Source organism: Gadus chalcogrammus, chromosome 11, assembly GCF_026213295.1.
Source record: "Gadus chalcogrammus isolate NIFS_2021 chromosome 11, NIFS_Gcha_1.0, whole genome shotgun sequence".
NCBI lineage: Eukaryota > Metazoa > Chordata > Actinopteri > Gadiformes > Gadidae > Gadus > Gadus chalcogrammus.
In genome coordinates, this window is record NC_079422.1 from 6,687,583 (window position 1) to 6,702,500 (window position 14,918).

Here is a 14,918-nt window from a genome sequence, read left to right on the forward strand (position 1 = left end):
GTTCGTGTCGTCACGGTTACCGCTGGATGGAGGCGCCGCTGCGGCGACAAGGAGCAGGGTGAGGAGGCAGCGATGGGCGGTCAGTCGTTTGACAGGAGAGATGGAGCTGGAGGAGGCACAGGATGGATGGAGTGAGAGAGAGAGATAGAGAGAGCAGTGTGAGGAGAGAGAGAGAGAGAGAGGCAAGAGGTTAACAATAAAGACGCACTCAGCTTCACTCTAGACAGCAGCTACAGTGATCCCGTGGCATCAATCAGTCCGAATGTTAGCCTGTGTGTTTGTGTTTGTGTATGTGTGTATGGGTGGGTGCATGTGTGTGTCTGTGTGTGTGTGCGTGTGTGTGTGTGTGTTTGTGTGTGTGTGTGATTGTCTGGGCCATTATCCGCCTCTTACCATCTCTCCATTGCTTCGGTCTGTTCACTGAAACTCCACTCCTCCGATCATCTCGCTCTTTGTGGTGAAACAGAGAAGACAGTAAGAGTGCAGGAGTAAGAGACACAGATGGATGGGGAGAGAGAGAGAGAGAGAGAGAGAGAGAGAGAGAGAGAGAGAGAGAGAGAGAGAGAGAGAGAGAGAGAGAGAGAGAGAGAGAGCAGAGACAGAGCAACAGAGAGTGAGAAAGAGAGAGACGGAAGGAGGGGGCAGCTTTCATATTGGCAGGTAAATACAGCGCAAGGGTAGGTGGCATCCAGCCCACCTATTCCAGAACAACACACACTCCTCTGGGTAGGAGCATTTAACGCTCAATTACACACCACATGTCAATACAGTACACACATCTGCCATTAAAAAACATACAGAGATACAAACCCACTGCCTACCCCTCGTAAACACGCACATACACACACAGACACCTGAGCACAGCCCATAAATCATCATTAGGTCCAGCGTGCATAGAGCCAGCCTTCCATGTGGCACTTTGAGCAGAGGAAACAACTTCCAGGCAGCACAAGTTACTGTCTAAATGCCACAGAAATGTCACTTAGAGACACTTGGAGGCGAAGGGCACGCCAGGACGCACACACACTCAGCAGCGACACATATCCGTTATCATGCTTACCTCTGGCTGTGGAGAGAGGGAATGAGAGAAGGAGACAGTGAGAAAGGGGGAGATATGGAGCGAGTGAGGGAAAAAAGCATTGGTTGCCGTAGCGACTGAGACATGTAGAGTCTGTGAGAGTTGGAGAGAGGAGAGAGAGGGGAGATAGGGGCGCGAGAGAGAGAGGGGAGCGCGAGAGAGAGAGGAGAGGGAGAGAGGAGAGAAAAGGATGTAGTGAGGGCAAGAGACTGTAGAAAGAGATTTAAATGCTAATTATGCTTTGGATTTTTTCCTTTTTCTACTAAGGCAATTAAATGGACCAGCACTAAAAAGAATGCATTTTGCGAGGCAAATAACAAAGATGGAGGGCAGCGTTTATAATAATACTTTAATTTTGGAAGCAGTGGTTACAGGAGGGTACCTGTCAAATTATGTTTACACAAACCACGCGCAGCGAGCGAAGGAGAAAGGATTTTGGAAGAAAGAGCAGCGAATTAAAGATACACAACAAAAATCGGATTTGGTTTTGCAGACGTTGTTTAGTGTGGCAAAGCAGAGACAAAGTACAACAACATACTCGTTTGGTCCGGAGGGTAGCATGCCACAGTGGGATGTTTTATTGTAAAACGCATGAGAAACAACATATACATACAAAAATGACCAGCATACTCCTTAAAACAATATGTTACTTACTCAAACGCTCTCACGCTCACACTCGCAGTCCGTATGTTTGCCAGTGTGTCATCAAACACTAAACAATCTGTCACTCTTTACTTCGCAGACACTGAAGCTCACTGGCGCTTGCGGTCTCTGTCACTATCTCTCCTGCTTGGCTCTGGCACTCTCTCTCTCTCTGGCACTCTCTCTCACTCTCTCAGGCACCCTCTCTCTCACTCTCTCCAGCACACTCTCTCCGGCACTCACTCAATTTCTCTCTCTCTCTCCCTCTTCCTTCTCTTCTTCCTCCTCCTCCTCCTCCTCCTTGCTGCCGGGCACAGCGTCTTCCTCTGGTGTTTTCCAACTCAGGCTCACTGAAGGACACAGCGGAGCCAGGAGCTTGACTCCCCCTCAGTTGCATCTTGGGATTGGCAGTCTTCTTCTTCATCACCGTCTTCATCTAATGTTGGGGAGGGGGGGGACCCTGTTAGTCAGACCCTATCGCCGTGGTTTTATTCCTGATGTACTCACAATGGGCACAATGATTAACGTTCCCAGTGGCGGTAATTAAACCTCGCTGGGAGCTCTAAGTACCGTAGCTATCCTCGTCTTCATCCCCGTCCGTGTCGCCTTCCGACTCCAGCAGCGTGGCGTCCAATCGGCTGTCTCGCCGCACCGTGACATCACCCCTGTAACCGTCACACCAACAAAGGGTTAACACGGCCGAGCTCGCCGCTATCACACCCTCGAGTTCTCCCCTCTTTTTTTAAAACCTCCTCCCCAGACCTCTGGGATTAACTATGCGGCTGACCTGAGAAAAGGGAAGAAAAAAACCCTGCACTGTATGAATATGCATGAGGGGAATACGATTAAGTCATGAGTGACGTTGTATTTTCCATATCGGTCCCGGGCGTGTTCTGTGTAGTGCGGCCCACCTCTGCTTGGCGGAGGCGGGCAGCTGCTCCCACACCACCAGGCTCTGACCCCCCGTGACCCAGCGGTGGCCGCCGCTCCCCGTCTGCCACGCCGCGAAGCACAGCACTCTGGGAACATCGGCGGAGGTGAGGGAGGTCACGTACCTGCACTGGGGCAGGGAGAACACTGGAGGGGGCGCACGCACGCACGCACGCACACAGACACGCACGCACGCACACAGACACGCACACGCAGGCACAGGCACGCACACACACACACAGATTCAACACAGACACACACACACAGACACACACGGATACAACACACACAAACACCCAAAGAGAGGGGAGGGGATCAGATAAAGATAAGCACTGGGGTCGAACAGGAATATTGTCTTCTTTCGGTCCGGAGCTTTCAGCTCGAGGCTTTCAGCTCCCCGAGTTTACTCAGCGACTTACTGTTCAGAGTGGTCTGGCCATTGGCCAGGTCATAGCAGGAGCCAATGAGAAGGCCCGGTGTCTGATGAATGCAATCTGTTACTCCAGAGAGACTGCTGTGGTTGGTCAGTCTGGACATGCTTCCTGTGGTAATTGGACAGATGTTGTGGGAAAGAGAGCAGTGTTAATTTCTCGCCCAATATTCGTCCCTCTTGATTTTTCCTTTCATCTCTCGCACGGATGTGGTGATCACCTGCACACGCAAAAACATGTGCACAAATCTCTTGATTGCTTGTTTTCTTCCCACGCACACACACACAAAAACGTGCAGAAATCTCTAGATTGCTGGTGCTCTTCACACACACACACACACACACACACACACACACACACACACACACACACACACACACACACACACACACACACACACACACACACACACACACACACACACACACACACACACACTCCCCCCTGCCCCCCCTCCTACACACCTGTCCTCCAGTGGAGGACCCTGATGAAGGCCCTGCCGTGGCCCAGGAAGAGGCGGTCCCCCCGGGGGCTGAGGGCCAGGCGGCCCCCCTGGCCCCCCCGGCAGCCCGTCACCTGGCTGTCCCAGCGCTGCAGCAGCCTCAGGGGCTCGCGCTCCGAGCACAGGTTCTCCCACACACACACGTCGCCCTCCGCCGAGCCGCTGAACACCAGCGGACCCTGGGCCTGGTGGATTTTATTTTTTTTGAGGACATGAGAGTTGGTTGTCATGGTGATCTTGGGAATTCATTCCGCAGGGATGCATGGACATGTGCGTTATGTCTCCACATGCACATGTGTGTCTTTGTAAGTGTGGTGAGATGTGCGCACGGCTGCATGGGTGGATGTATGTATAATTGTGTACTCTTAAAGGCAGTGGGTGTTCACGTTAGGGGTTTAGAGGGATCCCAGGGTTTAAAATGATAAACAACAGCGGGGCTCAGTAATGCTCTAGGCTTCCTTTTGATGATTGCAAATTGTACAAATGTGCATATGCAGCTTGGGCTTTGCGCTAAAACGTCTTTCTATAATAATCCTTTTAACTGAAAATATGTACAGTAGTCCGCTCGCTAAAATTGGCTGAGGCGGTATGCCTTCATCCTAACAAACATGTTTGATTTTTCATTTGAAAGAAAACAAACTAGGTACACATTTAGAGCGAGCAGAAAATAGAGGCTGGAAATAAAAGAGGTTTGATTTCCTCGAGAAAGGGACATTTTTTTTCACATTAGCATGCTTGCTCACAAAACAATAATTATGTATTCCAAAGAGGCACTCACTCGTGCTCTCTATGAAAGAAAAACACTTTAAGTTATTTGGCAAAAAAAAAAGAAAAGAAGAAAAGAAGAGCGCAAGGGAAACAAGTATTCCATATGAATAAAACAGTCTGACCACCCTCCGCCTGGGGGGGGGGGCGCCAGTTGAAAGTCGAGTCGGACCCCCCACACACACACCTGGATGGAGGTCACTGCTCCCTGGTGCGCGTTGATGGACTGGCAGCTCTCCAGTGTCTGCCAACTCCAGCCTTGGACCTTTCCCCCGTCTGTGTGTGTGTGTGTGTGTGTGTGTGTGTGTGTGTGTGTGTGTGTGTGTGTGTGTGTGTGTGTGTGTGTGTGTGTGTGTGTGTGTGTGTGTGTGTGTGTGTGTGTGTGTGTGTGTGTGTGTGTGTGTGTGTGTGTGTGTGTGTGTGTGTGTGTGTGTGTGTCAGCGTGTGCGTGGGCATGAGAGACAGGGAGAGAGCTTAACACAGGGTGACGTGTGACAGGCAGCACATTGCTCCAGGTTCCACTTAATCCCACCTGAACCAAGGCTGCCTAACCTGTCAGCCCCTCTCCCTCTGACTAAGCTAACTAGCCACGCCGCGGCCGCCGCCACCCCTCTGCTAACCGACTGGGCCGTGGGGAGTGGGGCGGCGGGGGCCAGCCCATGCATGCTAACCAGCGTTTGCTTAAAGCAGATGTGCGTGCGTTCCGGTAAACAGGTGCACATCGTCTCGCACCCCCTCTATTTGCATTCATTTAAAACGATGAATTCACCCCCACCCCTCTGCACTCACACTTGATACAAATACTCATTGACAGGCATGCACACAGCATTCTAAATGAACTTGTCTTTATGTCTCACTTAAAACTAGGCTACACCCCAAAACACACACAATCTACATAAAATCATTCACATGCACCGATGCACAAATGCAGTGTTTTAAATGATGATGTCCTTTTGTGTGTGTGCGCACATTCATGTTATTCACGTGTAAACACACCTGAACCGGAGATGATGTAGCCGTGTCCCTCGGGCACAAAGCAGAGAGCCGTCACAGCATTGAACGTGTAGATGGACTTTACACACTGGCCTGAGGGCACGAGGACAACAGGGGGATTTAATTGGCAACTCGAGGAACAGAAACAGGCTTCAACGTATCGTGATGCGCACACACATCACCGTCTGCTAGAGTGAGCCTTAGGGCTGCTGGTACCTCTCTTGAATAACACACACACACACACACACACACACACACACACACACACACACACACACACACACACACACACACACACACACACACACACACACACACACACACACACACACACACACACACACACACACACACTCACGCGTCACGTGCGCTGCTGAGACCTGTCATGCCAACCCACCTGTGCTTAAGGACCATATTTTCACACAGCAGTCTGCGGAGCCGCTCAGGATGAACCGTTCCTTCTCCGACAGAGACAGGGTGCGCGCTGGGCAGACAGAGGGGGAATACAGAGCAGCGACACTTCAGTTCAGGATCTCCATGTTTTGACCCGGCCCTGTGACACAGCCCAAGGCCCCCCCGCGGCGCAGCGCACACACCGCACGCCCCACACCGCCGCATCTCCATTGTGCGGGGACGGCCGTTGCGAGGAAGCCGTGGCGTAACTTGATCATGTGCTGCGGGGACCCGAGCTGGGCGCTTTGTTTGTTCTTGGAGGAATCCAGTTTTTATATCATCTGTTTAGTGTAGTCCGTACGGTGTGTGTGTGTGTGTGTGTGTGTGTGTGTGTGGGCGTGCCGCTGGGTTCCAGCGGGGGCACGGCTGTACCTTGTAGTTGGCCGACCAAATCAGCATGCCCAAAAGAAAAAAAAAGAAAGAAAAGACCGCTGCGGTCCACAAAGAAACACACTTTCAGAAACCTGATGCGTGGCGCCCGTTTCAATCCTGAATTCCCCTTTCAACGCCTTTGTCCCTCACAAGCCAAAGCTAAAATGTAAACACACCCCCCCCCCCCACACCCCCACCCCACACTCTGTCATGCTGCTGCCAGGGCGGCGATGATGACCCAGGTTTGGCCGTGCAGCTGACCGTGGTGAGTACACAGCTCAGTGAAGGGGGGCGGAACCGTCACGCTGAGGGCCCCCCACTCGCAGCCATGACCCCAGACAGGACAGGGGGCTCCGCGTGGCTCCCTGTGAAACGGTCAGGTTGTAACGCAGACACCTCGGGCACGGCGTGAATACACAGCGCATGGTGTGAACCGAATGTGACGGAACGCTAAACAGCACGCATGTGACCAGAGGTCACTGGTGGAGGGGAGCGGCGGAGAGTCCGCCTCACTGGGAAACAAAAACTAGGGAAGGTGGGGAAGACGGCAGCCAATGAGGAGAGCCAATTATGAGATTGAGGGCAGGTGTGTGTGCATGTGTGCGGGCATGTGTGTGTGTGCGTAAGTGTGTGCGTAAGTGTGTGTCGGGAGAAGAAAAGGACTGGGGCAGGGGGGTGGATGAGCAGCGTGAGGATTGAAGCAGCAGGGCCCTGCTTCATGAAGCTGGAGTCCAGGTTAACCGGATACGTTGAGTCAGAATGGGTGGTGTCACATACCGAGCTTAGACAAATCTCAAGCCAGTTATCATGCCTTGAACCTGGAGCAAACCAGCATAGCAGGTTAGCCCCGAGATGACTCCGCCCAGGGCTGCCATTCCTACTTCTTTCCATCATCTCTTTGGTAGAGACAATGAGAACGAAAGGGGCGATATGGTTGAATCCAAAACTGTTGTATTCCAAGCATTTTTCCTTTGGCCAAATAGGATGGATTGCAAACAACAGAATCCTCCCCTCAACTCTACCTTTCATACAACCTAAGGGTCCTCTTAGTTGGCCTGTACTAGCCTGTAAGGTGCCAGTACGTAGGCCTTGAATCATCAGGTTTTATTTGGCAAAAAGGACTAGACTGCTGTATCCAGATTATTACACGGCTACTCACTAAATAAATGAATAATTTAACACAAAATATAAAAAAGTCTTTATTGTTTATTGATTTAAAAATATTTTTTCTATGCCTACGGTCTGTTATTAATAGCAGTTGTCTGCTATTCAGAAATAATCGACCACAGAATGCCATAATTGACCAATCAAACAGAATTTAGTTTTCAATAAAGCTGTGTAATAATCCAGAATAATGTCATTGTCTACGACAGCATCGAGTAGCGTTTAGTCATCACTTCTGTTAAACTATAGGTCATAGCTAAAGTAAAATAGAAATTATGATTTAAAATATTTAAGACGGCCTCTCTAGAGCGGTTTGTACGATCTGGGCTAGTGTAGGAGCAAGGCGGTACAATATCGTGCCTCTGTGGAGGAAGACCCGCTATCTATGAAGATATAAAGTTATCATTCTAGGGCAACAAAGACACAATGATGCTTATTTTCATGGGACTATACACAAATTAAAACGTCACATCATATTTTTGCCAAGTCCGTTCCACAAGATGCCACTAAATACTACTGACTGCTAAGACTGTTAACCCATGCCTACAATAGGCTATTTAAGTAATTAATTTGTATATATATATATATTCTAATACGCATATTCTAGTATGTGCATCTATGGATGGACAGAGATTGATAGGTCTGGGGGTATGGGCAGCGAGTGCTTTTGGGTTTCGCCGTGGTGTCTTGTATTTTTGACGCACTCTGACACAGGTCGCAGGACCAAACTACGGGAGATTAGGCCAAGATGAAGTATTAATATTAATATGAATTATTAATACACTAGATTAACATTGTTTTGTAATGCAAATAGAGGCATATTCAAAGTTTGTCACTACAGTAGGCTGTATACTAAACTAGATCTTGACCTTTCTTCCAAAATATATGGATTCATATACTATTATTTGCACATTTTGACATTTTTATGACCCATTAAAATCACTGTCTGACAAACACTTCAACTATGGTGACATATTGCAAATGAAGCGACTAGACTTCAACCAATAAAAGCACTGAAACAGCAGCGACGTCGTGGGAAGTCCCTGATCAATCACGGTTCCAGGGTTCGATAGACGCTGGCTTTGAAGCTTTTCATCGACACGCATTTTCAGGTTCAATCCATCGGAGATTGAGTCAACTTGTTTCTGAAGACTGAAATCGGCTCTGATGAGACCGAAGACCCTGACAGTTCGGGGAAGCACTGGCTTCAATCAGACTTCTGGATAAGCTTAAACACATCCTAGTGCTCCTTGAAATAGGCCCGAGATCACAACAAGCATTCATAGTAGCCATTTCAAACGAACCAAAATACATTTCACTTCACTACAACACTTTCTTTAAAAGACCACGTGGAAGAGACGTGTATATAGTGCATTGACCTGCTTTTTGAAGCTCCCCCAACACGAAACAAGCCCCCCAAGCAGAAACAAACCTACTCCTGTTCATGACATTCAGCCACACACCTCCATTCTCCATACCCCAACTCACCTTCAGCTCAACAAACACACACCATACTGAGATTATCAGTCCATTTGGGCATTGGCCTTACCCCAATAACCCACATAAACATACAGAATGCACTCCTGTCTTTTCCTTTATTTGGGGACTTATCTGCTGTTTATCTGTTAAATGAATATGTTGTTCATGTTTGCTCTGTCGTAGTTGAGGCCAGGTGTGAGCTAACCAGGATATTAAAACAATTGATGTGATTACGACTTTCTGGCGCCCACACCTTTTGATTACTTTGATTTCTTGTAAGAAGGCCCCGCTACTAACCCGCCCACATACAGAAACCCACAATCACACACACACACACAGGAACCCACAAACCAACACACACACACACACACAGAAACCCTCAGACCGACATACACACACACAGAAACCCACAAACCAACACACACACACACACAGAAACCCTCAGACCGACATACACACACACAGAAACCCACAAACCAACACACACACACACAGAAACCCTCAGACCGACATACACACACACACAGAAACCCACAGACCGACATACAGACACACACAAACACACACACACACACACACACGTACGTACACAAACAGTGGGGTCTCATTTATACTGTCTAATCATGGGCAGTATTGATTGCATAATCGACGGTGGGAGGAGGTGTTCTAGAAACCATCTTTTCTCCAAATGCCAGATCATTATCAGGCTAACGGTAGCCCTCATGCTAATTAAGGGTTGCAGTTCTTAGCAGCTGTATTGTTTTTACACTCTCTTTTCACATCAGGTGCCTCACCAAAGGGGAGGAGGTGTTGGAAAAATACAGAAGGGGGGTGCAGTAAGAGGAGATTGAGACAGAGAGGTTTAATAAATGTAGTGGAGTTGAGGGGATGAAATGCATGCTCCTCCACATACTTCCAGACAGACAGACGGCTCCCCGGGGTTCCCGCTCTGTGGGGGCTCATTTGATGAACTACTGCTATAATTATATAACACGACAAGCCGGTGGCCATTACTCATCCCTAGGCTGTGTGTGTGTGTGTGTGTGTGTGTGTGTGTGTGTGTGTGTGTGTGTGTGTGTGTGTGTGTGTGTGTGTGTGTGTGTGTGTGTGTGTGTGTGTGTGTGTGAGTGTGTGTGTGCGTGTGATTGTGTGTGTCTCACCTAGCTTCCCGCAGTACTCCGGGGGAGGGGCTGACAGACAGGTGACCCCGCCGCTGTGTCCTCCCAGGTTCCTCTGCTCGGTGGCCGTCGGGACGTGCCACACCTTCACTGTGGTGTCCCGACTGAGAGGGGTGACATATAGAGAGAGAGTGAGAGGGGTAACAGATAGAGAGAGAGTGAGAGGGGTGAACATAGAGAGAGTGAGAGGGGTGACATATAGAGAGAGTGAGAGGGGTAACAGATAGAGAGTGAGAGGGGTGAACATAGAGAGTGAGAGGGGTGACATATAGAGAGAGAGTGAGAGGGCTAACAGATAGAGAGTGAGAGGGGTGACAGGTAGAGAGAGAGAGAGAGGGGTGAACATAGAGAGAGAGTGAGAGGGGTGAACATAGAGAGTGAGAGAGGTGAACATAGAGAGAGTGAGAGGGGTGACATATAGAGAGAGAGTGAGAGGGGTAACAGATAGAGAGTGAGAGGGGTGACAGGTAGAGAGAGAGTGAGAGGGGTGAACATAGAGAGAGAGTGAGAGGGGTGAACATAGAGAGAGTGAGAGAGGTGAACATAGAGAGAGTGAGAGGGGTGACATATAGAGAGAGAGTGAGAGGGGAAACATATAGAGAGAGTGTGAGAGGGGTGAACAGAGAGTGACCCAGAGGGGTAACATATAGAGAGAGAGTGAGAGAGGTGAAGATAGAGAGAGTGAGAGACATAGAGAGAGAGTGAGAGGGGTGAACGTATAGAGAGAGAGTGACTCAGAGGGGTAAACATATGGAGAGAGTGAGTGACTGAGAGGGGTAACATATAGAGAGAAAGTGAGAGCGATAAACAAATATAGAGAGACTGACTGAGAGGGGTAAACATATATATAGAGAGGGAGCGAGAGGGGTAAACATAAAGAGGGAGACTGAGAGGGATAAACATATAGAGAGGGAGTGAGAGGGGTAAACATATAGAGAGGGTGACTGAGAGTGGTTAACATATAGAGAGAGAGTGAGATGGGTAAAGATATAGAGAGAGAGTGAGAGACCGGGTAAACATATAGAGAGAGAGAGAGAGAGAGAGAGAGAGAGAGGGGTAAACATATAGAGAGAGAGTGACTGAGAGGGATGAACATATAGAGAGTGACGGAGAGGGGTAAACATATAGAGAGAGATTGACTGAGAGGGGTAAACATATAGAGAGAGATTGACTGAGAGGGGTAAACATATAGAGAGAGATTGACTGAGAGGGGTAAACATATAGAGAGAGATTGACTGAGAGGGGTAAACATATAGAGAGAGATTGACTGAGAGGGGTAAACATATAGAGAGAGATTGACTGAGAGGGGTAAGTGAGTGAGTGAGATGATAATTAATTGACAAAAGAGTGGGTATGAAAACTCAAATGCGCAAACTAGGTAAACAAGCTATTTACAATTAGGAGCAAAACAAAAACAAGTGAGCAAAATGCAATTGGGAAAAAGGAGGAGAGAGGGAGAGAGCAGGAAGAGATGAGAGCTTGATGAAAGCAAATAAGAGCCACGAGAGAGTGAGATAGACTTAAAGAGGGTGAGCAAGTGAGCATATCAAAAGAGCAATTAACTGAATTATTCAGCCTGCAGATCCATTATGTATACCAAGACCCCGGCAGGCCTACCTTCCAGAGATCACCATGTTGTCAATAGCAACCACGCAGGTTACTATGTCGGTGTGACCCTCCAATAGTCTTAAGCGAAACTTGGCCTTCTCCCAGGTCGCTTTCAGGGAGGCCAACTCTGTGTCTAGAGTAAAGAGAGAATCAACATAAATAATTTCCTCAATTAGCAATCGTGACTCATCGGGCGCCTAAGCTACGCTAACACCAGAGCTCTTCCAATATGGATTAGCCCACTGCTACGAAGAACGGCGTTCGTTTTGCTCACATGGGTCTGGTCCCCGGGGAAGCCAGCGTTGTCTGTTGGTTTTAATGCTGCCTGCTAGGAAAGCTTATTAGCTCTGGTGCCTCCCTCAAGGCCTACATGTTCAAATCAGAAAAGCAGCTAATTTGCTCCAATCGCTTGGTCTGATAATTGGACTCCCACCTCTCATTGCCGGCTATACAACTCCTTTATCAGGGTGGAATGTATTGACCACCACTCCAGCTATCCTTTCCCAAGGGGCCCACCTTGTAGCTCGGCTTGAGGCTGGTTTTCGGCGTCCGCGGTCGGCGTCGTTGGTCCGGCGTGTGACCCTGCCGCCGACGGTTGGGGATCCGCCACCCTGGTCCCCTGTGGCCCCTTGTCTGGCCGCGTCCCCCGAGCTCCACCATCCCCATCCCTCCTCGGTGCCGTCTGCCTCTGGCTGGCACTCTGCTGCGCTGGTGCGGCCGGGGCTTTCAGCTGCCCCTCTCCCTTTGGGATCTTGGAGGCGGTGGGCGTCTGTGATGGAAGGTCCTCTGGGGCGTCCTCTCTGCGCCAGCGCACAAACAGCAGAGTGAGGCATTAGCATGCAAACTGGATACAGTGAGTGGGTAGAAGCGCCAGCGCACAAACACACACACACACACACACACACACACACACACACACACACACACACACACACACACACACACACACACACACACACACACACACACACACACACACACACACACACACACACACACGCACCTGTGGTCGGGGGAAACTTGTGCCATGAAGGTGGTTAGGTTACTTGTCATGGACTGATTGCTAAAGATGATTTGAGTTTCACAGTTTTGATATACATGCTTAACTTTGCAGGATTCCTTGAGATGTGCACATAGGGCAACATGAACTTGCTCGAGGACGCCTACAGGTGGGCTGCAGACAATAAATGTATGTACTTGTTTACATTTGACAGCAATTGACCTCCACCGTGTATGGGCGAGACACACAAATAAAAACACACACATATCAAAGTCTTCAAAGCAAACCTAACATCTTTTGAAGAGTGACGCCTCTCTCCCCACCCACCCGCCCCCCCAGCCAGTATGACTCCCTTGCACTTCCTTACACTTGTCTTTTCATCTTCTCCTTGTTTCCTTCTGCTACGGTCCCCAGAGTGTGCTGCGGGCCAGACTGCTGCAGCAGGAGCTCAGCCAATCTGGAACGCAGCTCCGCCTTCCTGGAGATCTGAGTGGAGGGGAGAGCGACAGAGAGCGAGGGGGAGAAAGCAGACTGGTGGTAAACCACAAGGCACAGGCTCCAATAAGTTGTTTACATGCATAGCAAAAACCCTGAGTTCAGTTCTTCATGCATGCTATGTGTGCAACTTGCAAATAGATATTGCATATTGCTATTCCATTTCAAAATTGGGTGATTGAGGTATTAAGTGGAAGGCAATTGCTATCAGATTTGAAAAAGTTAACTTTGAGTGCAAGGCGTGAATATTGGAATATGCACAAGACTTTCCTCAAGTATGGTGCCAAAGTCAATTTGTAGGAGACTGAGGGGGAAGAGGTGTCATCCGGGGGCACGCCAGTCCCTGTTATTACCGTGTGAATAAACAGGCCCTCAGAACACATAATATAGTCCTACTTCAAATGTAGCAGCACTGTGATTTAAATTAGGAAAACATCCAAATCATATTTCGGCCATTCCTTTTGGATACAGCAAGCATCCTGGTTCTCATCAAGCCAATGGCAGAAGTGGAAGTGGACGTCAGTGAGTCAGTAAATATTAATTTCATGGCTTGTTTTTTAAAAAATATATATTTTATTACATTTTAGAAAAAACGTTTTAGTGTAGCAGCCAGGGTGTTTAATCACAGCAGGAATGTACTGGGTTCGATTCCCAATACCAGTAGGCAACCTCTAGGCAACCTTGAACAAGAGCCTAATAACACATCTGAAGTCAACAAATCGCTTTGGATAACAGAGTTAAATGACTAAATAGTCGAAAAATGACTCTCTTAGCGTGCATTTATAATTTAGATCATTCCCTACGGATACAAATGTCACTGTTGGTGCACTGTCGGCAGCGGGAGTCTTCCAGACTCTTTAATACCTGTGGAGATGAGAAATGACCCAGATCTACATCTTAATCCAGAAGAAGTGATTCAATCTTTCACTTTCCCACATTGACGAGATCGAGATCTTATTTGAGTTGTAGCCCAGTTGGTGTCGTTTTATTTTTCTTGAAGAGCTCCCATTTAAATTTGACAAACCCCAACATCCCATTAGCCAAACACTGTCTTGTTTCATTATTGCCTATGGGCCTGTGGGGAAACGGGCTCACTGAACCAGAATTCAGAGGTATTCTTACAAAAGGATTTCTGTTTCTTGATCAAATCACGTAAGGAGAAGACACCATCTCATTGGCTGGTGGGTATATAGTTACGTGTGTGTTGTCAAGCGGAATAAAGGAATTCATAAGAGCTCGATCCGCCAACGTTTCCCTGTAAGATAATGGCTAGAGATGTGTGAGCCGGGGGGGGATGTATTGAACATCTATTCGAGTTAAAAGACGAGCAGAGATTGAAAGAAGCAGATATATCTGTACCTTAAATCTTTCTTCGGGGGCAAGACTGATTTTGATCTCCAAATTCTCAATCTGTCTCAACTTCTTCTGTAACTTCCTCACCTCTCCCATTTGGACACCTTGTTTTTACTACAAACCACAACCACGAGTATTTTTGCAGACTGTTTTTGAATGTGAGATTAATTCCACCCCTGCAAGTACTAAAACATTGTATGTCAATAAAGGAGTCTCCGAGTGATATGTAAACACAGATCAGGCTCCGAAGGAGAGCGACGTGTCGCCGACTGTGGCCGGATGTGGAAGGTGGGCCAAAACTGCCCTACAGCGACACCCCGCGGGCTGACCAGGAAATACACTAAAATAGTACCTGCGTTTATGTTTTTATGTATTTGTATTATTTCAACTGTATTGATCATAAACTGTCACAAATACATGATAGAGAGCGTTTATAAATAAAGAAAATGTAGTGGTTCAGAACCACCGTGGATCC

General features: G+C 48.3%; 1 protein-coding gene across 1 annotated transcript; it reads right to left on the reverse strand.

The window, feature by feature from the left end:
- Positions 1-1,411: 1,411 nt before the first annotated feature.
- Positions 1,412-14,906, reverse strand: si:ch211-154o6.3 (uncharacterized protein LOC563854 homolog). Its single transcript, XM_056601557.1, has 13 exons — positions 14,450-14,906; positions 12,963-13,081; positions 12,112-12,395; positions 11,605-11,728; positions 9,970-10,091; positions 5,739-5,825; positions 5,345-5,434; positions 4,536-4,624; positions 3,546-3,768; positions 3,070-3,192; positions 2,632-2,797; positions 2,291-2,385; positions 1,412-2,156 (listed from the first exon to the last, which is right to left on the reverse strand). The coding sequence occupies exons 1-13, from the start codon at positions 14,537-14,539 to the stop codon at positions 2,068-2,070; spliced, it is 1,701 nt and encodes a 566-aa protein (XP_056457532.1). The 5' UTR covers positions 14,540-14,906; the 3' UTR covers positions 1,412-2,067.
- Positions 14,907-14,918: the final 12 nt, after the last annotated feature.

What these genes read in the sequence shown, in the direction of transcription:
- si:ch211-154o6.3 (XM_056601557.1), bottom strand. Translation starts at nt 14,539, where the DNA reads ATGGGAGAGGTGAGGAAGTTACAGAAGAAGTTGAGACAGATTGAGAAT. An exon ending in GAGAAGATGAAAAGACAAGT is followed by an intron (nt 12,396 to 12,962) that starts GTAAGGAAGTGC and finishes GCGCTGGCGCAG; the next exon opens with AGAGGACGCCCCAGAGGACC. An exon ending in AATATGGTCCTTAAGCACAG is followed by an intron (nt 5,435 to 5,738) that starts GTGGGTTGGCAT and finishes TCGTGCCCTCAG; the next exon opens with GCCAGTGTGTAAAGTCCATC.